The sequence below is a fragment of the Crotalus tigris genome, unplaced genomic scaffold (assembly GCF_016545835.1).
Source record: "Crotalus tigris isolate CLP2741 ecotype Arizona unplaced genomic scaffold, ASM1654583v1 scf7180000024364.846960, whole genome shotgun sequence".
Taxonomy (NCBI): domain Eukaryota; kingdom Metazoa; phylum Chordata; class Lepidosauria; order Squamata; family Viperidae; genus Crotalus; species Crotalus tigris.
In genome coordinates this window covers 549,657-574,397 of record NW_024100532.1, presented here as the reverse complement: position 1 = coordinate 574,397, position 24,741 = coordinate 549,657, and the positions used below count along the sequence as shown (strand labels likewise).

The 24,741-nt window shown below is 38.9% G+C and overlaps 1 protein-coding gene across 3 annotated transcripts in view; it reads left to right on the top strand.

Annotated features, from left to right (window-relative positions):
- The first annotated feature begins 432 nt into the window (after nt 1-432).
- Nucleotides 433-24,741, top strand: part of LOC120301014 (mucin-2-like) — a 65,723-nt gene continuing 41,414 nt past the window's right edge. Inside the window, exons 1-7 of one of the 3 annotated variants that reach the window (XM_039327657.1) lie at nt 433-497; nt 1,030-1,184; nt 2,140-2,202; nt 4,752-4,914; nt 7,826-7,987; nt 16,947-17,003; nt 18,125-18,269. In XM_039327657.1, the coding sequence (XP_039183591.1) occupies nt 18,158-18,269 (112 nt within the window). In that variant the 5' untranslated portion in view covers nt 433-497; nt 1,030-1,184; nt 2,140-2,202; ... (2 more) ...; nt 16,947-17,003; nt 18,125-18,157. Of the gene's footprint in view, nt 498-1,029; nt 1,185-2,139; nt 2,203-4,751; nt 7,988-16,946; nt 17,004-18,124; nt 18,270-18,307; nt 18,688-24,741 lie in introns of those variants that run through there. The other 2 variants (XM_039327658.1, XM_039327660.1) reach the window with 2 other exon arrangements.

The following is a 24,741-nucleotide window of genomic DNA, read 5'->3' as shown; positions in this document are numbered from 1 at the left end:
GGAAGAAGGAAAGGAAGCAGTTAATAAACTAAGTAAGAAAGGCATTCGCCCTTCGAAAACTTGCATTTCCATAAATGTGATAAGTTGCCCCCTTTTCAGGTAATGGGGGGGGGGGAGTAAATTGTTTCAGTAAATTGTTTCAATAAATTGTTATTGAAACTCAGTGCACTACAGTACTTATAGATGGGAGCCAGATTGACCAGCCAGGATCTGTCATAAATAACACCACAAATGCACCATGCAAGTTTATTTAGGCGGCGGGGGGGGGGGGGAGAAACTGCTTGCATAAGCTCAGGCAAAAGGATTGTGTAGCTGTTTTCTGTCCCCACTCCATTCCTGCTTCTTAACTCCAAGAGGAATTTAGCTGACACCCCTCCCCTTCCAGACCCATAAGCTCCGCCTCCCCCAAGCTACTCTCACCGGCAGTGAGAGGTAAACGCTGAAAAGCTTGCATGAAGAAGCACTGAGAAGTGCCTCGAATGGACGCAGATGCTTAGGTTTGTTTTCATTATATAAAAAAAACCACCCTACAATTCTTTTCCCCCCTTCCCCATTACATGGGCCATCCCTTTCTACTTCCTTTGAATGAATTAATCAGGGGATGGCCACTACCAATCCGCAGTTCTGGAGGGGTGGGCAAGGAATTGGGATGCAAAAGGGAGGGAAGAAGAGAGGAGACGGTTTGCAATGTAGTATTATAGAATGGGGATTAAACCTCCAGGAAATCTTACCGTCACAACAGCCAGATAATGCCTATCGTACTCTCAGAGATATCTTTAGTTGATCGACTGGTTTTAATAATAACCCTAGGACTCTTTTTGAGTGAGAGAGAGGGGGGGGGGAGAGAAAACTTGCTGAGAAATATTTTTCCGGCGTATAAGACGACCCCCCACTTTTGCGAAGATTTTAAGTGTTTAGAAAGTCGTCTTATACGCCAGAATTTATGGTACACTCTTCACCATACCTTCACTGAGGGATAAAGGGTAGTTCATCACCTGAGGAGTTGTTCTTCCTTTATTGTTCTCTTAGGAATGGCAGCATTATTGTAGAACATAAAGTCATCTCCCAAATAGAAATGAAAAACAACGAGGAAACGATCCAGCAGAATTTGAATGCTGTTACAGAGGAAGTGAATCACTCCTTGGCAGGCATCCATACCGATGGGGAGTGTATTGAGCCTTCAGGTATGGTGTAGCTGGATAAACTCTTCCACTTGGATATGCTTTTTGCTGGCTGAGAAATAAATAAGATTCCTGGGTCTTTCTTTTTTTAGACAAGAGGGTTTTGAGGATGAGCCACCATTTTTCTGCAGGCACAAACCTCCTTTCGAACAGCTTCCCTCTTGCCACAAAGCTTGATTATGGGGGTAGAGCAAGGTACTATATTTGGATTGCAAATTTCAAAATAGCCACTAACATAGAGAGCAGCAAACATGTCCTTCTTCCTATTTGCCCTCAATTGGAGGAGGATTCTTTTCTTCAAAACTGATGTTATATATCTGGGTCACGAAGCCTATTATTTTGCTCAGTTTTTCAGGGCAAAAGGGCAGAGGATGCAGGGCTCAAATGCAGCTTTGGTTCATTTGTCAGGTTTGTGTGCTTATTCCCTTTTCTTCTGAGAGGGGGGAAGGGCTGTGAGTGTGGGAGGCTTTGCCCCAAGAACAGACAGAGAAGGGGAGGGGAGATCTGAGGGGAGGGGCTCAGATCCACTGCTGCTGGGCAGAGAAGAGATTTGTAGAACTTGGTTCATCAGGAATGAAAACTGAGGTGTGGAATGAAAAAAGGACCAACAGTACTAATGGTGTTTGTCCTAGCCTGAGTTGAAGAAATTCTGAGTTGAAGAAATATTTCTCTTTTTTTTATAACATTCAGCATGTTTAGTTTCAGCTTGATCTAGAAATATAGACAAGCTAATATTTTCCAGTTTTGTTGAATTAATTTTTAAAAATCTTAAACTTAAACACTGATGAATGTTTAACATAACCCTAACCCAGATTACTTCAAAAGGATAATTATTTTGGTGCTGGGGTCCTATTTAATATCACAATGTTTTTGATGCCAAAAAAATCTGGAAGGAAATAAACACAGGTATATAACCACCCCAGATAATTAATTCATACAATTATACCCTTTTTTTCAGGAACAGAACTGTGCTTTGTTCCTTTACCTAACTCAACTCTTATTCCAAGTTTTTCATTAAAAGGTAAGTTTCAGTAAAGAGATGGGTAGCTAAAGATAGCTGTGCCAAGATTACATTTTTAAACTATTTCATTGTTTTACATTTTTAAACTACTTCATTGTTCAATCTATATTTTAAATGTGTAACTGCTAATAGTACCATGGATATTTGAACTGCTCGTTTTCATATATAAATGAAAGTCCCTGGAATATTTGATGATGATAGTTGATGCTCCATCTTAGGCCCAGTACTCTTCAGTATCTTCATAAATGACTTAAATGAGGGAATAGATGGGGAACTCATCAAATTTGCAGATGACACTAAACTGGCAGGAATAGCCAACACCCAGAAGAGAAGCTGAGGATCCAAAAAGAACTGGACAAACTTGAAAAATGAGCCCTATCCAACAAAATGAATTTTAATGTGGAGAAAAGCAAAGTTTTACAGTTAGGCAGGACAAATCAAAGATACAAGCACAGATTAGGCAAGACCTGGCTCAAAAACAGTAACTGTGAGAGTCCTAGTGGATGATCACTTGACTATGAGTCAGCAGTGTGCAGCAGCAGCCAAAAAAGCTAATACAATCCTGGGTTGTATAAACAGAGGAACAGAATCAAGATCACACAAAGTATTTTTACTGCTTTATAAAACCCTAGTAAGACCATACCTGGAATATTGCAACCAATTTTGGTCACCATATTATAAAAAAGATGTTGAGACTTTAGAAAAAGTTCAGAGAAAGGCAACTAACATCATCAAGGTCCAGGAGACTAAAGCATATGAAGAATAGTTGCAGGACTTGGGTTTGGCTAGTCTAAAGAAAAGAAGAAACAGGGGTGACATGATAGCAGTATTCCAGTATTTGAGGGGCTGCCAAAATGAAGAGGGCATCAAATTATTCTCCAAAGCACCAGAAGGCAGGACAAGAAACAATGATTGAAAACTGACCAAAGAGAGAAGCACCCTGGAATTAAGGAGAAACTTCCTAAACATTGAGGACAATTAACCAGTAGAACAGCTTGCCTTCAGAAATGGTTGGTGCTCCATCACTGGAGGTTTTTAAGAAGAGACTGGACAGTCACTTGTCTGGGATATTATAGGTTCTTCTACTTGAGCATAGGACGGGACTAGAAGACCCCCAAGGTCCCTTCCAGCTCTATTCTATTCTGTATTCTGTATATAGATTCAATCAATCTATCAATCCAGTCAATCCACTTCATCTAATTACTTTATGTTAACTTGTAGTGTCAGTCCCATAACTCAGTGATGGGGAACCTCTAGCAAGCCAAGCGGGCCCACCAGACCAAATCCATGAAGAATCAATCAATCAATCAATCAATGAAGTCTTTTCTAGCTCCTATATGTCCACTTGTAGCATTAGCAGTGATAGGAGGTGATAGGAGGTGAAGATGCAAGTCACACTAACAGATATTGTCATTTATTCTCTTCTCTAGCTAGTAACTAGACAACTATGATAAGTTGCTAATTCTTGAGCCAGCAGAAAAACATATGAACATAAATTGCTAGTTCTGACATTGACAAAGTAGTGAGGCCTGCCTATCATACTGTCATTTTTGTTAAATGTAGGACAGCTTGAGGAAAGGGATTGATTCTTTGGTTTCATTTTACCTCTCATTAAGTTTTATCTAGGATGTTACAGTCACGCTTTCAAAAATCAACTTTAAAAGCGACAGTGAGCATCCTTAAGGTAGATTACAGTAGTTTGTTTCCTGCAAAATAATATGGAGATAATTCTCAGCCTCATATCCCAGGGGGGAATCAAAGTGGCCATGTTGGTGAAGTATGTCAGATACTACCTATATAAAATTTGTGCCAAAGAGAAGAAGAAAAACACTATTTTAAAATTGGGACAGCTAAGGATAAGTTTAATCTGGCTCACAATAAGCTGGGGATGAAGAAAAAGCAATAATGATTAAGTATTTCTTATGAACTGGGGGGGAACGGGGAGGGGAATCCATTAATGTTGAGAAAAACAGAGTGGAAAATTCAAGGTTGAAAAACAAGAATAAAGAAAATATAAAGGGGACTTTATTCTTTTGCTAAAACACAACTTGGACCTAAGTAAATATTGTATTTCCACCGTCGGCCCAAAGGAGCAATCTCAGTCCTTGGAAGAAGCTGCCACTCTCCCAAGGATGACGAGGACCTCCTCACCGGTAGCCAGCCCTCCAAGGCGGCTTTTTAACCCAATTAAGGGTCTACCGGCAGTGGAGAATCAGCTGGTGAAGAGAGCAGTCTCATCGCACAGCTGCGAGCGCTGCGATCCAGAACCGGAAGTCAGTTCTTTCAATCTTGATTATCTCTCTCTGAGACTGTAGTTCTATCATAATAACAACTTGCACAGATATCTTTTATTTTCTGCCAAAGAAAGATATTTTTCAAAACCGCTTGTATTATACATGGGGCAGTTGGTAAGGGAACAGGATTATCTTGCTATGTTTGAGCAAATTTGCTGCATCCGATCATAGTTTGTTGCAGTACAGTTTGTTCATTTGACCTATATATAGTGACCATATTTCATTAGAAGGTTAGCGCTTCTTTTTGTTTTCCAGACACCTGTAAAAATATTAGTAATCCAAAGTATGCAGACTACTATTATCCCCACATAATGGAAGGTACTGTACGTTGTATCTCGAGATGTTTCAAAGGCACCCAAGACTCCATGAACTGCTACAGTGGGATTTGCCGTCTTTCTGAAATTGGCCCCCACTGCATGTAAGTAGACAGAGGGAGGAGGAGTATTGAGGGAGTCCTTAGATCCAGATTCATTAGGACATAAATATTAAATTTTAAACAATTATTTGTTCTAACAGGGGTTATTCTGGATTGTAGGCGGTTGCTCTGGCCATAATCCAGATAGAGTAACTCAACATAATGGTAACATGCAGAATATTTATTGATCAGGAATTCTAAGCAGTAATTCACAGTTATGTAGATACATCTATCAACATGATTCATATTCATTCCATTCAAGCAGATAAAAAGAGAATAACTTTCCTCCATCTTCATGAAACTCACATGCTGCTCTGGTTGACTTGGCAAAAGAACTTTACAGCCTTGGCATGTAGCCAGGAAATCCGGAACTTTACAGCCTTGCCATGTAGCCAGGAAATCCGGTAATAAAAACACAAGACCCTCTAGTGGCCAATCCTAGCACAGATATAACTAGGTAATATAAACTACATTACCCAGAAGGCTATTCCTTAAGGGAAACAGCATTTTAACCCTTTAAATGCTACTTGCTCTACACACAGTTTCCTAAGCTGGCTATACACTCTGACCAGATGACTACATACTGGTCCAGCACAGGGGTGTTCTCCCATCTCACTAAACTTTTCTGCCTGCAGAATCCCACATTTTCCTACATTTTATATAAAGCTGTTATTAACATAGTTGTTATCAAAATGTTTCTTTATTTATTAAATTTGTATCTTGTCTAACTCTCTGTAACTCTGGGCAATTCACAAGTAAACAGAAGAAAAAAGAAATATACAATAAGAGAAAAGGGTGCCTCACTGTTTTGAGGCAGGAGATATATCACTCCCTCTATCAAAATAGCTTACATCACAGCATGGACCCAACTGAAGGTCACCTCCTTGGCCATTTTTATGACCCAGCAGTGGCCCAGATCCAGTAAACATATGACCAAAACAACAGCACAGAAGGCCCTGTCTACTTCATCAGGGTCTCAGATGCTTACAGATTATACCATCGGATCATACCCCAGGCACCTTGGCCTGCCTGGCACAATCAGAATCCATGTTGGAGTGGATCTGAATGACATTATTCATCACTTAGCCTGAATAATTCTCACAGTAGCCCAGTAGATGTCCTGAAAAGCCATTCCTACCCAACCGGACCAAATGACCCTTAACCAGGCCACTGCACAATTATCAGTGGATGGAATATGGGTGGGAAAATATTGACATTTGGTCACCCTTATCACCATGAGGTAATCCCTAATATAGTAATCTGATCAGATAATATAGTCAGCTTGAGTATTCCTCGAGTGCTCCAGATATTTCTACTGGTGCTTCATCTTCAGGTGCTTTGAGGTAAACCAAGGTAAATTCTTGGATTAGTGCACAGGGAGAGGTTGCATAGGACAATGTGGTCCAAAACCCTGGCCATCTAACTATTCCAGGCAGTGTCCCAGTCAAACCACCCTCCAGAACCGCTAGGAAAACTCTTACTGGAATCCCAATGGGTTGATCAATCAATGTATTAAATCTGTAAAATTCTATGACAGACAAAATGATTTATTTGGAGTATCAGATTATGAAAGATGAAAAGGGAATTAGTAGCCTAGTATAATTTGGTTGATGTTTCAAAGGAGCTCTCTTGGAATACTGACACTAGCACAAACTCTAAAAGGTTAGGAATGAATAAGATACTAAATGAGCATGAATTTCCCTGTATTTTAAATTTATTTATTTTATTTAGCAATGGCAAAAATGTTAAAAAGCACATCACAATTACACAATTACTAGACAGTATTCTGGAACAAAATACTTTAATGACTGTCTCTCATGCCTTCATCATCTCTTGTTTGGGTCACAGTAATGTGATCGGGCTGCCTTGGAGTCTATTTGGCAACTAAAGGTAAAGGTAAGGGTTATCCCCCTCCAATTGTTTGTGACTCTAGGGGGTGGTGCTCATCTCTGTTTCTTAGCCAAAGGAGCCATTGTTGTCCAAAGATCCTTTCTGTGATCATGATGAGCATGACCAGTGCTTTTTTTTTTAAAAAAAAAAAAAGGTGCTGGAACTCACACACGTCATACAACCTGCCTTGCCTACCCTACAAGGTTCCATCCAAAAAAGGTGCCGGAACTCCATTCTGGGTATTCTATGACAAAAAAAACCCTAAGCATGACTATACCCTTAGGTGCAGAGAACACTGTTACCTTCCCACCAAAGTGGTATCTGTTTATCTACATGCATTTACTGCTTAGGTGGGCTGGAGCTTGGGTCTTGAACCCAGGATGTCAGCTTTCCCAGCTAACCAGCTCAGTGTCTTTAAACAGCTGAGCCATCACGCCCCTTATTTGGAAACTAGTACTATGGTAGTGCTAGTCTAAAATGCAATAGAATGTTTGTTTACATGTCCAACCCAGTTCATGCTCATCTTGCAAAAAATGCTTTGATACTTAGTATCTTCTGTATATAATTCAAAGTACTAGTTGCTACCATAAATACTTTTATGACTTGGTTGCTTACTTTCTATAAAATAGCTTCCTCCAAGCAGAATCTCCCTATTCTGTGCACTTCATTGGAGAATATATGCCTGGATGGTTTGGCATGGTTTGGCACAGTTCAGAGGTAATTTTCTTTGCATGGTAATTTCTCTTTTCCCACTCTAAGGAGTTAGGATGGCTCCCCACTTACTAGTGCTCCAAAACCAAATGAATTCAATCCTTTTTCATCTAAGAAGACAAGCTGACTGAAAGTGACAGTTATAGTTACTTTGGTAGTTGTAATCTGAAGCCTATTGATATTAATTTATTCTATTTTAATGTTTCTGTTTTATTATTTTAATGCAACGTTTTTAATGAATTCTTGCTACTGGAAGTTACTTAGAATCTTGCAAAGAAAGCTCTCTTTCTCAATTCATTTCTCTTTCCCACAGTTGCAATAATTTGGACATGTTCTGGTACCTGGATAGTGACTGCCAATTATCCATCCAAAAGAGTGTGCTGGGACTTAGTCTTGCCCTGGCTCTATTCTTTGTGATCATTATCATCCTTGTTATTTTTCTCATCAGAGCAAAGCAGAAAAAATCCAGAAATAGGTAAGAAGCCTAAGACAGCCAATGGTACAATAACGAGGGAGAATGTATCCCTGATATGGATCCATATCATTGATCCTTGGACCATCTGATTGGGAAGAATGTTCTAGTAAGAAGATCCAGAAATCTGAGATCTTTAAGACAGGAAATTGTTATTGCTAGTTATCTAAGGGCTAAGTGGCTACCATTTTTAAAGAGCCAAAGAGATGTTCACCTAAGTAGCACACAATAGTGGAAAAAATACCTGTGTCATGGGAATACTGTTTCTATCTTAGGGTTTATTTGCAATGATTTGTGTTGTTCTTGCAGCTGGTCTGATGATGCTGACTATGATAAAATAGGCCAAAGGAATCCCATATTACCAGAATAGAGGCTAGCAGAACTGCACCTGCACATAACCAATGAGGAAAGAGCTGGTGTGAAATATATGGAATGATTGTTTAAAAAAATGATTAACAAGACTTTCTATCCGAAAACAAAGAGATTGCTGGTAAATGGCTTGATACATGTTGGACTTTGCATCAAGTGTAAAGATTCTACAAATACCCATGGAAGTGTTTGATCCGAGACATGCAAAATTATGCAGCATGGTGAAAATCCAGTTTTGTCTGAATATTTCCATCCTGCCACATCTTCTTCATGCTAGGGCTCAGCCAACCTTTCGGGGGGGGGGGATATGCATGAGGTACGATTTGCTGATTTGCTAATTTGCTTGAAATCAATGAAGGTGATGATTGCTGAATTTTGTGTTTGTATTTTTTTTTCATTGCTAAAGATCTGATTCTCTCTCCTTGAAAGCAACTACCTCTCTGTGCCAGTTCAGGAAAAGCTTTAACCCATTGACGAGGTTGCAACAGCTTTCTAGCTTAATACCAAATTTCAGTGTAATAGTGACCACCCTTTCTTAGGCAAAGTATTAGTGATTAAGTCAATTGACTAATCAGCATGCAGATTTTCTAAATATATTTCAGTCTGAGTTCTGGTCTAGTAATGAATCCAAAGAATTTGCTTGATAGATGAGCTTTGCTGGAGATGGACAAAGAATGTGGTTTGTGATGTTGGCTAAATATTTCAATGGTTTTTTTATACCATTGCTCATCCTATGGGCTGTATCCATAGATTCAAGACTGGGGACATTGTTATGAAGAGGTTCCACCCTTATCTAGGAGAAAAGTCACCAAGAGTAGTTTTGGCGAATTGCAGGTTGACCTTTTTATGGAGTACCTCAAAGTAACATCTTGGAATCCATGGAAGAGGGGGACAAAATGTCAAAAGCTCTGCTTCTTTGTATGTGTGTGTGATGACAACACATGTACAAAAGGTGGAGTTGAACTGTGTTCCAGTCTCAATTGTGGTTTAGACAAGGAAAACAAAATTAGAATAAGTAGTAACTTATTAACAACAGTAACTATGAGAGGGATCTAGGAGTCCTAATGGAGAACCACTTAAGTGTGAGTTAACAATGTGCTGTAGCTGCCAAAAAAGCCTATGTAGTCCTAGGTTACATCAACAGAAGGACTGTGTCAAGATTACATGAAGTGTTAGTACCTCTTTTTATTGCACTGGTAAGGCCGATGTCAATGCTGCTAACATTGGATGTTCTTGCTTTGACAACAGATGGAATTGTAGCCATCTTTTCTCTATCGCTTTTAGAATTCGTTGATGCTGGGAGGGGGAATGTGGATGAGAGTCCAGCTAGTCATAACAATAATAACTCAGCCGTGGGAATCCAAGGTTATTGCACCAAGAGTTGATAAAGATTTGGTGGGCTGGAGAACTGGGGAGAAAGCCCATGCTTCAAGCTAATTGGAAAATGTGATTTATGACTGTTAATTGGAGGAGGGCTTTACTACTTTGTGCCAAGGGGAGGGGAATTCAGTTTTTGGCTTTACCTATGTAGTGCTGACACTTTGTTTCTCAATAAAAGATTCTTTTTTTTTTTAATTGAAAAATTTTTAAAAGTTTTACAAGTCAACCCTCACCCTCCCAAACCCGCCCCCCTCCCCCCTCCCCAAACTTCCCAGAACTGAATATAGGCTTATTTAAAATTTTAAAAAACCTTTTACAACTTATGAGATAATTAATAATAAGATATACATAACATAAACATTAAAAAAGTACTTAAAAAAGAAATAAAAAAGGAAAGAGAGAGAGAAAGAAAAAGAAAAAAAGAAAGAGAAAAAAATAAAAGAAAGAGAAAAGAAAACAAAAGACGGAAAAAGAAAAGAGAAAACAATCTATACAAACTATGAAAAAGCTAAATGATATTTTTCCATATCCAAATTATGTTGTATAAAATTTATCCATTTTTTCCATATAACAAAAAATTTCTCTTGAGATTGCTCCTTTAAGAAAGCCGAAATCTTTGCCATTTCCGCCAAGTAAGAAACTTTATAAAACCACTCTTGTAAAGTAGGCAAAGATTCCTTCTTCCAATATTGTCCTACTAACAGCCTTGCGGCTGTAATCAAATTTAACATCAATATGACTTCCTTAGCATCACAATCAGTAACAATACCTAATAAAAATAATTGTGGGGTGAATTTGACCCTCCTTCTAAAGATTCTTTGGATATTCCACTATATCTTAATCCAAAAAGCTTTTATATTTTTACACGATCACCAAATATGGTAATAAGTAGCATCCAAACAACCGCATCTCCAACATTTAGGCTGTAGATCAGGGTACATAATAGACATTTTTTGTGGATCAAGATGCCATCTATAAAACATTTTGTAAAAATTCTCTCTTAAATTCTGCGCTTGTGTGAATTTAACATTCCTCACCCAGATAAGTCTCCAGGTATCCAATGGGATTGGTTCACCAATATTTTGTGCCCATTTAATCATACAATCTTTGATTAATTCAGATTCTGAATCCATTTCAACTAAAACCCCATAAACCCTCTTAATATGAGTTGGTCTTTGATCCCTTACTTGTTTAAAAAGATTTTCATCTTCTCTAAGCCAACCCATATTACGATCCGTCTTCCATCTATACACTATTTGTCTGTATTGAAACCATGAGTAAGTAATGTTTACATGTACTAAGTCTTCCAAAGATTTTAACTGCCAATTTTGACCATCCCATCTAAGTAGTTGTGTATAGGAAACCGTATCCATATTGACTCCTCTCTTTATCCCCTCTATCGCATGCCAAGGTATAGCCCATAATGGTATTTTAAAATCACTTTTATAATATTTCCTCCACACCCTAAGCAAAGAAATCCTTATAATATGAGATTTAAAAACCCGATCCACTTTTTTATTAAAAATTAAATAGGCATGCCATCCAAAAAGTAAATCCCAACCCTCCAAATAGAGAATTTCTACATTTGTTAAATTCGTCCAATTGCTAATCAATGTTAAAACCACAGCGTCATAATATAGTTTCAAATTCGGTACCTTGAGTCCACCTCTCTCACGAAAATCTTGCATAATTTTAAGTTTTACCCTTGGTTTTTTCCCTGCCCAAATAAATTTGTTAATACCTTTCTGCCATTCATTTAAATTAAGTTCATTCTTTAAGATAGGTAACATTTGAAACAAAAAAAGAAATTTTGGTAGGACATTCATTTTAATAACTGCAATTCTACCCATAAGAGATAACTGTAAGTTATCCCAATTCTTTAAATCCTTCTGTACCCCAATCCACAACTTTTCATAATTGTTTTTATACAATTTTACATTAGAAGCGGATAATATGACCCCCAAATATTTTACCTTATCAACAACTTCAAAATCTGTTAAGTTAACCAAGGTCTGTTTATCACAATTAGTCATATTTTTGGATAGTATTTTAGTCTTATTATTATTAATTTTATAAAAGATTCTTTAAGGTAAACAATGCCTCGAAGTTCTTTTGAAGAGTTTCATCTGTCGGACAGCCACACTTGGAATACTGCATCCAGTTTAGGTTACCATGATACAAAAAAGATGTTGAGATTCTGGAAAAAGTGCAGAGAAGAGCAACAAAGATGATTAGAGGGCTGAAGACTAAAACATATCATGAAAGTTTGCAGGAACTGAATATATCTAGTCTAATGAAAAGAAAGATTAGGTGTGACATAATAGCAGTCTTCTAATATTTGAGAGACTGTCACAGAGAGGAGGGAGTCAACCTATTCTCCAAAGGGGACAACTTGGCACGGCCAGTTGGTGTAGCCAGCTCACCACTGCCAGCTCACCACCATCAAATTATCTCTGAAATTCACTGCTGCCAAGTCAGTGGAGGACAGCCAACTCACCATAGGGACAACACTCTGCAGGCAGTTGGAGGGAGAGCTGTGCAGGTAGGCAAGTGGGTGGTATTGCAGAGTGGTGGCAGTAGTTGGGGGCTTCCTATTTTCATACCCCCTGCCCCCGAGCCAAGCTCTGGGCTGAAGAGGTTGGAGATGGCAGCAGCAGCAGTAGGTCAGGCAGGCAATGGGGAGGCGGTGTTCAGGTGACTTCCATTTTCATCACTACCAGAAGTGGTGAAAATGGGATGCGCCTGGTTGCCACTGCTTTGCTGCCACCCACCCCACTTACCATTGCCATCACCAAATGGCCCAAACACCACTGCCACTACCATAAAGACTGAACTCTGAATGGCTTAGAGCTTATGGTAGCAGCAGTGGCAGTGTGTAAAAATGGGAAGCTCCTGGCTGCCGGTGCCTCTCTGCTCTCTGCCCACCCACTCGCTCGCTCACTAGCCTGCCCTGCTTTCCTTCCTGTGGCATGTCTCAAGTTGTCTCCATGATGAGTTGGCCGTATGTTCTGCACCAACTATGTGGAGATAAGCCAACAAAGGTAACTTGACAGTGATGAGCTGACAGCACCAAGTTGGCCACACCAAATTTCCCATTCCATCTCCAAAAGCACCTGGAGGCAGGACAAGAAGTAACAGATGGAAACTTACTATGGAGCGAATTTCTCCATCACTGGAAGCTTTTTTTTTTTTTTTGCTTTGATTTCTGCACTTTTTTCTTCTTTCTTAATTTTTTTCTCTTTTTTATTCTAAATATTAGCTCTTATTAGTTTTTATTCTGCATTAACATTTCTAATAAGAACGTATTATTTATTAAAAAAAAGTTTTAAAGACATGGAGAGTGAAAAATTGACTAATAATTGACTAATAATTCAGTCTTGTTGTATTTCAGGATCAGTTTTTCTACCCTAAGGAGGTTATTTTTCTGTTCTCAGTTGTATGATATATCTAATAAGATAGGAATAGGCCTCTCTTGCTTTTTGTTAATGGCAACCTGGACAGGCTCCAAGACAGGAGGAAGCGCCACTACCAAGGCAATGGTTAAATAAACGGGGCTTGATCCTGTCCGAGAAAACATCCAGATAGACCCATCCCTATTCATACAGAAATAAAGGAAAAGGAGAAGGGAAACACATTTGGACTTGCAAGATTCTGTTATTATAATTGTTAGTGCTGACTTATATCGCCTTGTGGTTTTTTTAGTCTTGCTACCTCAAAGGGCTGATACAATTTGAGCAGTTTTTTGATGGTTCTAACTTTTTTGTGGCCTTATTTTACATTTTGTCACACACTCTATTACAGACAGTTCTCTTAATTATTAGTGTATCTTATTTTTCCTTTTCTTTCCACACTACAGTGTAGTAAATAACAGGAGGTTATGACAGCAGATATTTAAAACAAACAGGATTAGACTGATTACCTGTCATGACTTCAGAATTGTCCTCCTGAATTTTCTCCTGCAACTAAAAACCATATGTAGTTGCTCTAAGGCAGCCTTCCTAACACAGAAACGTTCAAATATTTTGGGATAACTTACAGAATTTCCAGCCCGACTGTTACTATTATTACTATTATTAGTTATCAATTAACTACCTTAGTCATCATAGCAATTTTTATAATGTGCATCTAAGAATATGGTAACCAAAGTTCAAAGAAAATGTTATGGCGAGAACACTATTTCTTCTCCTATTGAATATCTAAGTATTATGAGTTTCAGAACTGTTCTCCAGAGAGAGCAAAGAGAGGCAAAAAGCAACAACTGTTGTTTCACACTGAAAAAGCAGATGTATCTAGGAATGTCTCCTGCAGATCAGACATGGTGCCTAATAGTGTGTGTTCACTAGGCACACCCTATTTACCAGCAACCTCACTTTGTTTATCAGCTAATCGTTATCATTATATTTTATGACGCAACTTGAAATGTAGTACAGAGCTAAATATAGTACTGTATCTGAGGTGTAGAAATTAGGGTTCAGAGTATACAGTTTTTATTGCTGTTTCTGAAGATAAGCAAGGCAATCTTCCTGAATTTTTATCCAAAGTTCTCATCCATGCATGACATGACATGAGCTCAATCTTCAAGGTACAGATGGTTGACTAGTTTTCAGATCTAAATCCTTTGACCCTTATCAAAAGCATGCATGATCCAGAGTATTTATTTTATTTATAAGATTTAGAGGCTGCTCAAGTCTAAAACAACTCTACGCAGTTTATACAAACATATCCCTATAACAGAAAATGTAAACAATAAGCTCAGTACCTCAAAGTCTGGGAGAACAACCAATTTTTAAAGAGTCCTGGAAGAACACCAAGGTGGGATCAAATGCAAATGGATCTTTGGTAGAGGGAGAAATCATTCCAAAGTCAGGTGCCATGCAAAGGAGGCACTATTTTATTGACATGGCTGAAGCATACCACTTCTGCCCAATCTTATTAGACACATAGAAACTATGGATGATAAACAAGGATTTTATACGTGATAATCAGCACCTTGAATTGTGACTGGAAGCTCACAGGTAACCAATGTAACTGATTGAACAATGGTGACACATGGGCACCCTGAGGCATACCCAACACTCCCCATCCAGATCTGCATAGCTTTCAGACACTGAGGCAGAATGTTGATGGCATCATTTGGCTGGCATAGGATCAAGATGTACAGTTGAGTATCATCTGCATATTGATGACACCAGTCCCAAATTGATAGATGACTTCTCCTAGCAATTTCATGTAGGTGTTAAATAGGAGGGGATAAAGTGTGGCACCCTACAGTGCCATGCAGTTGAAGGGACAACTTCTCCTTTATCACTTCATCAATACTGACTGGAAATGTCCATCAAAAAAGGAGAAAACCTATCATAACACAATGTCCCCCACTCCCAAACCCTGCACTGGTCCAAAAGGATTCAGTGATCAATGGTATCAGAAGCCACTGAGAGATAAAACAGCGTAAGTATGGACAAACCTCTGGTTCCACCCAAGGTCATCAAGTATGACTAATACAATCTCTATACTGAATCCTGCATGAATCCTGACTGAAATGGGTCCAAATGATCAGTTTCCTTAGGATCCTCTGAAACTGATATTTGACCATTTTCTCAACAATCTAAAGAGGAAGGTTGGAGATAGATTGATGGTCAAGTTCAGGGATGGCTTCCAAAATCAACAGGTTCAGGGATGGCTTCTTGAGGATAGGGCAACCACTGCCATTTTCAAGGCCAAAGAAATCAAGCCTCTCCAAAGGAAGTTAATACTACTCCATGAACCCACTGACAGGTCATCTCATGGGTAACCTTAACAACTGAGGAAGGGCCTGAGTCTAAAAGCTGGCAGACAAAGCTGCAGTTTGGAAAATCCTGTCCTCCTCTCAGGAGTCACTGTGTCAGAACCCATATTGATTAAGGGCTCTTTCTAATTCTATTCTTTGTATTCCTCTGGGTTCTGCCATGCTCCTGGAAGGGAGGGGGGAAGATGCTACGGGCTGCCTCTTTGTTTTCTCTGTCGCTATAATGTAACTCTTTCGCTGTCTCTGCATACATGCTCTTTGAACTACCTTCCCCTGGATGTCAGCTTGAAGGGGGGAGAAAGGAATGCACCTCCGAGCATCTGGCTTATCTCCTGTTTTGGAAGGGAAGTGCAAAGACCCAACAAACACTGCTACAAGCCTGAGACAGATTGGCATTATCAGCTCTTCCCCACCATGGACTTAACACCTGGGGATTAGCCCATTTGAACTGACCAGATGAACTATTGGGGTGGGGTTTGCTTGGGACTCTTTTAACCTATTGATCTGAGCAGGAAACCCTCAGATCTGTCTATTATGCTTGCTATCAGCTTCTCCTAATGAAAGTTCCTTTTGGAAGAAACTGCTTCCATGAGTTCTGATTTCTTAGGATGAGATTTTGAAGTGGGCCCTGACACACTGATTCAAATTAATTCCCTGACTCTGACCTTTCTGACTGAGATATATTAAGCCTGTATTCCTCAACCTTGGCAATTTTAAGATGGGTGGAATTCAAGTCCCAGAATTCCCCGACCAGTATTCCAGGCTGGGGAATTCTGGGAGTTCAAGTCCATTCATCTTAAGATTGCCAAGACTGGGAGACACTATATTAAGCAGTGGAACAGTTTGTCTCCAAAAATCAGAGGTGGTCCATCATTTTCAAGGAAAGATTGGGCAACCATTTGTCTTGGATACTATGAGAATTATTACACTGGACAGGGGATTGGATTAGAAGACCTCCAATCTTAGGATAAGTCTGCAACAATTCTCTAGTTGTGTCTTCTTGTGCTTCCTTTCCCAGTGTTACATAGTAAATAATGGCGGAGCCTAGGATTGTTGTGCAAGAAGAGGTCACAAAGGATTAATATGATCCAAAGTCCCTGCCACCCATCCATTCCAGACTGGGTCTACATCATTGGCTGATGTAAATGCAGCAGATTCTCATTGTTCCAGAGAGTTGAATTCATTCTTTGTCCTGATTTTTTGTGTGGCCTTGACCAAGTTTCTCATTCTCCTATTGTAGATATGAATAATTAAAGTGGGGAGAATGAACTCTGAGATAAGTGCATTTGTTTTATTTCATTTTTTTCCATATAAGAATAAATCCTATGTGACAGCAAAGCCATCTGCCTTGCTGTGCACATCTGTTTAGAACATTGGTTTGTACAGTGGTCTTTTATTTTTACCCTGTTATGATTTTTGGTTTCATAGGAAAAGGAAGGAAAACCATCATTTTGAGTGGGGACTGATGGAGCTGGCATGTGAAAGGTAAATAAAAAACTGTCTACAATTTAATTTTGTTTGGAAATGATGAAAAAAGATACCCTGTACTTGGGAAAGAAGCAAACAAGGAAGGAACCCATACTGCTTTTTCTGATTTGAGTGTGAAAAACATATAACAGGGCAATTCAGAAATAAACCTCCATTTGGTTATCAATGACAGACACTTGCAGATACAGAACTTTTATTATACACATTAGAAAACTACAACATTACATTACTTTTCAACATAATCGCCAATCAAATTGAGGCACTTGTCATAATGTCTTACAAGGTTTGAAAATCCTTAGTAGTAGTCACTTGGTGCTAAATCTGGGCTATGGGAGTGTGTGATTAAAAACATCCCAACGGAACTGCTTCAAAAGTTCTTGGATGCGTCTAGTGTGTGCAGGCAAGCATTATCATGAACCAACACCACATGGAAAGTCAACCTGACACTTGTTATGGATGGCTTGTCTGAGTTTTTTTAATATTTCACAGTAGATTTCTGAACTGATGGTTGAACCATGCTCCATGAACTTCACTAGCAGTACTCCTTTGGCATCTTCACATTTGGTGGGATTTTCTATGGCACCACCAAGTCTACTGTGAAACATTACAAAAACTCAGACAAGCCATCCATAACAAGCGTCACAGTCTCTGTGCTATTACAGTACAGCACTCTTACAAAAGGAGGCTGTAAAGTAACCCCTACAAGGTAGCTATTGAACTGCTAGGGTTAAACTATATCAATCTGAAACATGCTACTTCAGATGAACAGGAGGTGACATAAATGGAAAAATGTACCTAGGAAATAGAGACAGAAAACATACCTTGAGGTTACTTTAAAAGTGCATGTAAGGGATAAATGTTTCTGCCTTCCAGAAACAGCGACTTGACTGTTAACAAAGCAGGGGTATTTTAGATTGCATTGCTAGTAAGGCCAATCCACCTAGAAAATGAACAAATCCATATTGTTGAAAAGTAAATAGTGAATAGTAAATCTAATAATCATAGATAAAACTGGAAAGAGTACTGTACATGCTTTAATAGATGCCTTTTAAACATGTGTTTAAAGCATTGTTTTATTTTTTTTAGATTTAGACTTTTCATTGCTTTAAACTTTACAGGAATCTTATCAAGTCAAGAGTGCCACATTCCATATGGAAGAAATTAGATGGAAACAATCATCATGCTCAAGATTAGAACAAAACCAACCTGTAGTTAAGATTAAAGTTGTAGCTGCTGTGGACTTGGTTTATCAGGATATGAAAGGTAATGTGTGTGTGTTATGTAGATGTAGGTGTATGCTTGTGTTTTTCTTGTACTATATTGATTTGTGACCCAATGGGAAGAACTATCAAACATATCCAGGAAGTCAGCCTGAAACTCTTTTCTTCTCATCTACATTGACTGGCAAAGTTCCAGGTAAGCTTTATTGCCTTTCATATACTCATAGTCTCTATGACGGAAGGAAGAAATGTTATGGTTCAGTTATAAAATGATCAGCCTTCCCCTTTCATTTTCCAGGGGTCCAAGGTCCTTATTTCTAACTCATTTACTTCAAGAAACACACTGCAGTCTTCAACAGTGGTCCAATAGCCCTAATTTGCATTGTCCCACAGACTTTCAGGCTAACTAATGAATAAGGTCTTTTTTCTCCTCTTTTTCCTCTTCCTTTGTGCAGAAACAGGTGAGTAGAGTTCAGACTGTAAATAACTCTTCAGACGTATGGTGGGATGGTTCCGGAAGGAAAAAAAACCCTCTGTATTAATGATGTATCCTCCAAAGTGAGATATATGGCAATGGGGAGTATAATATCCTAGTTATGTATGCTGGTTAATTAACTGAAAAAGTTACGATTGCAAGGTTATGTCTTGATAATTCAATAAGACATCACTGTATATAACCAAAATTTTATTGTATTTCAAGGAGACTTGAAATAGGAAAAATAGAATAGTTTTCAAGTAGAAAACCACCTATAAAATTGATAAATGTATGGAATTCTTGTGCATATCATTGCAATAAATAGTGATTAGAATGCACAGTAGTTAGAAAGCAGTATTGCAGGCTAATACTGTTGATTGCCAGAGGTTCAATTCTCACCAGCTCAAGGTTGACTTAACCTTCCACTCTTCCGAGGTTGCTAAAATGAGGACACAGATTGTTGGGGGGCAATATGGTGACTCTGTAAACTGTTTAGGGACGGCTGTAAAGCACTGTGAAGAGGTATATAAATCTAAGTGCTATTGTGATCAGTATCATCATTTTTAAAATAATTTCTTTTAACATAAATGTTTAAATATAGGGAAAACAGCTGAGTAGTAGCAAAAAAGGAGCTGCATCATTGCCTGTTTTCCATTTGATTCAGCTGGTGAAGTAAGATCTGAGAAGTTAGGGACTTTCTCATACAGGGAATACTGTACGGGAGTTTAGCTGAACCCAATTTTACTTAGGGTAAACTTTTTGTTTGTCAAATGTTTTATTTGGGATGAAGAAGAATACATGGAGAAAGAATATTAAGGCTGGGACAAATGCTAATGAAAGGGGGGGTTCAAATCTGCTATTTTTTATCTACTAACATTGACACAGGACATGTCTCATGACTTAGGTCTCATAAATGAATGAACTTTGGGCTACACATGGGCTTCATGGGAAAAATAGGGCTTCATATTCCTGGTATGGCACAGGAAGTATCTTGTTCAATAGTTGAATAGTTGAACAGAAGGATTTTGAAGAAGTAGCCCATCTTTAGTTTTTATTTAACTGGAAAATAATTCTGGTAAAAACCCAAAATAGTAAAATAAAATGCAGTCTAAATCCGTATTTTTTGTCTAAAGCATATGCAACTGTTTAAAAAAAATGTAGACTAAAAGTTAATAATATCTTGGTGTCAACTTCAGTTTGAGTCACATATTATCAAAGATGATCTAATTTTCTGCTTTCTAACTTTGCTTTGAGATAATTGCTGCTGTGGAAGGAAGGAAGCCATTCGGATGGCCGTCCTCTTAGGCAAAATGGGGTAGCTGCCTTAGGAAACAGATCCTAGATGTCACGAAGAAGCATTATTCTCTTATTTTATTATTATGGTTTTACATGGTTGGGAAGAAATAGTTAATGAACAGTACTCTCCTTTTTGTGCTGGCTTGTTATAATAAAATTCCTAATTTATATAGTCAAGTGGTGTCTTTTGATGCTTCACTTTTGACAGCTAACTCCTGGCATTCCAACTTTTTTTATCCTCTTTGTGCTTTTTGGCGATACAGAAAGTCAGTCAAAGATATTTTTCAGCTTTAAGATGAAAGTGAAACTGGCTGGCTTAAGAGATTCCAGTCCAGCTAACCTTCCATTCCCCAGCAGTGGCCAGATGATCAATCTAAATAGTAATTTGGGCAGGTTCTGAATATTAATTTTTCTTCCCTATCCCCACTGCTACCCCTTGCTGATATGGGCAGTGCCATCTGCTTTGCTCTGTGTGAGTGGAATGGGTATTTTCTCTTACTTCTGATGCATCTGCTGCTCTAATAAACTATTACTATATTTATGAAAAGTATATACTGCCAGATTACAAAACAAACAGATACTGTAATGATTTTTTAAAAACATACAATGTTTAGGAATACCTCAACTATAATTGGAATCAAATGGCCTCCAGAAAAAGTCTATTTTCAGCTTCTTCCAGAAGGTAGTTAATATTAAAGCCAATCAACCTCCAACAAGAGGTGATCCCAGAGAGCTGGATCCATTATGGAAAAACAGAACCTCCACACTTAGATCTCCCAAAAATAGGAGATAATCAGCTTCTTCTCCCAGCATGATTATTCAGGCCAACTCCAGTGGATAGATCTGGTCCTTCCACATCCAATAGTTAACTCAGGGCCCATCCATTAAGGGCTGTGTAGATTAAAAACAGCACTTTAAATTGCACTGTTAAGTTAATATAGGGCCTACAAAATAGCTGTAACATGTAATCACTGACAGCTTCCAAAGAGTGTTTGCCCCAGCAAATTTTGTACCAATTGAAACTTCTGGGTAGTTTTTGAAGGAATCCCACTTCCTCCTGCACTCCCTATGTTGGAATGTGGGGCTTGGATATTTGTATAACATTATCTGCTATTTCCACAAATGTTCCTTTGGGTGCTTTTTAGGTTGTCTCCATTTGAACCACGATAGTTCTATCAATACATTAATTGTTCAGCTGGTTGATAGTGATGCAGCTAAAAGGAGACATTGCAACAATGAAAGAGAAATAGCTCTGACTAGACAATAGCATGATTTCCTATGCTTCCTAATTGCAGGTTCATAAACAGGAGTTTATATTTGTAATGCAGTTTTACTTCAAAAAATAACTTGTGACTCATTGAAAACAGAACATCCATGGGCAAGCAAAAATCAATCAATCAATCAATCAATCAATCAGTGGTGTGCAGGAATAACTTCCATCTTCCTGTCAGCTTTTCTATTGAATTTTTTGTGAGAAGCTGACAGTGAGCATTGAAAACCTTCCTTCCTTCCTTCCTTCCTCCCTCCCTCCCTCCCTCCCTCCCTTCCTTCTTGTTTCCCTCCTTCCCTCCTTCCTTCCCTCCCTTTCTCATTCCCATCTCCTCCCTCCCTCCCTCCCTCCCTTCCTTCCTTCCTTCCTTCCTTCCTTCCTTCCTTCCTTCCTTCCTTCCTTCCTTCCTTCCTGTTGATGGTGCTGTCAGGAGAAATATAGGAGTAGAATTAATCCAGCACTTATCATCACTTCACAATGACTTAATCTATTCATTTTGTGGAGCTGGAGAATAACTCCTTCAGTTTACTAAAGCTATTCCAACATTTTGGCAATCACCTGACAATTAGTTCTCTGATGGGCTTGTCTTGAATACAAGCGTAGCGCTCAACATGTATTCCAAACAATCCTGGTCAGCACTTGCTTGGTATAGTGAGAGAGCTGATTAGTCAAATAGAAAATGCTCTCCTACAGCCACCCAGCTAATAACCAGCTGTCCAATTAACAAGTGAGAGACAAAGTCATTCCAACAAAATGACATTGCCTTCTAGTGAGAAGTATGGTCAGATGGAAAATCATGTTAAAGTGAGATTTGAGTCCAGTAACTCAGACAAACGTTATGTTATAAAAATAAAAATAGATTTGTAAATAAATACAAAATAATGAAAATGAAAGGCACCAAGTACATTTCTCTACAACAGAGCTGTCTCAGTAATAATTAGAACACACAGAGATAACTTTGCTCTTCCTTTGTGGGGAATTTAAAGATCTACAATCAGAATAATCTTTGTGAAGTTCCTTTCTCAGATTTCCACCAATCATGCCTCTGGAATTGGTGAGCCTTAGAGATTAACATCTTTTAAAAATCCTAGAACCTGGGAAAGTGGCACATGAGATAGTGCAGCCTAAGCAACTATTCACACTGAAAAATGCAAGGTAAGAAGGTCCAGGAACAAGCTGCACAAATAAAGGAACAAGGGAAGGGCCTATTAAATACCCCTTTTATGGTATCCAAATTGGAGGAAGCTATAAATAATATGAAATTGAATAAAGTAGCAGGTGATGTTGATATAAGAACATAACAGATAAAACAGTTTGGTTTCTTACTCTGGAGTGACTCCTGCAATTGATGAACAACTGTATAGCCAAGTTTAAGATCCTGAAATTGTAGAGGCAGACTGGAGTTGCTGTCTTATTGAAACCTGGAATAGACCCAGATGATCTGAAAAATTATCAATCAGTATCACTCCTCTGTCATCTCTACAAGGCACTGGAATCGATGATTCTCAACCATATTTCAAAATTTACTGATGAAAAGATCACAAGGCAACAAGCAGCTTTTAGACTGGGAAGATCATGTTGTGGTCAAATTCTAAACTTTATGCAATATGTTGAGGATGGTTTCAAAAGAAAGCTATTGAAATTACTGGAGTGGCTTTCATTGACTTAACTGCAGCATTTGACTCTTTTAATCATAGGATATTGCCAACTAAATCATATAATATTACCAGAGATAATAAGCTTGCCAGGGTCACTGGCAGTTTCCTCCAGAACCAGAGATTCTATGTGACACTGAATGGTAAGAACAGTAGATGGAGAATGCAGAAGAACAGGCCACAAGGAAGTGTATTGTGTACATTGTATAATGTATATACAAATGACCAATCAGATCCTCAACACGTGTCTATTCATCTACATGGATGACACAGCAGTGGCTGCACAAGGACCAATTTTTGATGAGGTAGCTGGGAAACCTATAGCAGCACTTGAAGAATTACAACAATATTACACTACCAACCATTTAAAGCTCAATCCAAAGAAGACCCAAGTGTGTGCCTCCAGAAATGAGATGCAAGGGAAAGAGTTGGATGTTATGTGCCAAGGGAATCAACTACAGCACTGTTCAACACTAAAGTATCTCAGTGTGACGTTCAACAGGACACTCTTTAAAAAAAAAAAAAACATTGCCTGAACACTAAGGCTAAAATCAGCTTGAGGAACATATCCTCAGGAAATTGATAAACTATGCATGGGGAGCTCAACCATCTGCATTGTGCACATAACCTTTGACCTAGAGCAGGGGTAGGCAACCTCGGCTCTTTTATGAATCATGGACTTCAACTCCCAGAATTCCTGAGCCAGCATGGCTCAGCTTGGAAACCTCTCCATTTCTCCTCAGCATGGCTGGCTTAGGAATTCTGGGAGTTGAAGTCCACGAGTCATAAAAGAGCCAAAGTTGTCTACCCCTGACCTAGAGCATCTCTGCGGTGGAGTATGCTGCTCCAGTGTGGGGTGCATTTGCACATGTGAAACAAATTAACATCACCATCAATGAAGCAGTACACTTAGTAACCGGATGTCTCAAACCTACGCTAATTTGAGAAAATATATCCTCACACCAGCATTGTCCCATCTAAGATCACGAGAGAGGTAGCAGTAGACGCTGCGAAAATTAAGCAAGAGAATGATCCTCAACATCCTCTGAATGGACATATGCCCCAAGCCAGCCAATTCAGATCTAGGAAAAGCTTTATGGCAAGAACAAACATTCTTGGGGGTATGCAAGAACAAAATTGATTTAAAAGATGAAGAACATTGAGCAAGGAATAACATTAAAGGAGGATATAGAGGGAGGATCCCACCTCCCTTATTATATTGCTTGGAGGAGCCTGAATATGTTGAGAGTTGGAGTGCCTAACCAATATGTTCAAGTGGAGACTGTAAGTGGATAACAACACTGTTATGTTTCTAGTTCGGTGAGGCATTGATGAGGTGAATGGTGCAAATAACAACTCTTTATTCAGTTCACAACAGAAGCAGCCCTAATTGCTGCTTAACCAGTATTTATACAGCTCACCACTAAGTGGCAGCCAATAGAACTGAAGTATTCTTTCCCACTTAAAGACAAGCTAATTAACATGTAGACAGTCAGTCTGGAGCTTAAACAGGTGCAGCTATCTGACCATTTCCAACAGTTTCCAAGCAATTTAACCTCAATACATAACACCCCTTTCCCCTAGATAGTTCATAATGACAAATATTAAACATAGTCCTGTAAATATTTTGGTGGCCTTCTTGACCATTCTGAGCACCTCAACATTGCTGTAGGCCCCCGGTCTATTAGCTCGCCTGCCAGACTGGGTAGACCGGGGCTTTGGGACCCATTTGCAATGGGTAGACTTGAGTCTCTGTGGCTGGTCTGTCCAGGTAGACCCAAGCCAGTGTTCATAGGTGGAGCGGTTTCCACGGGCTGGA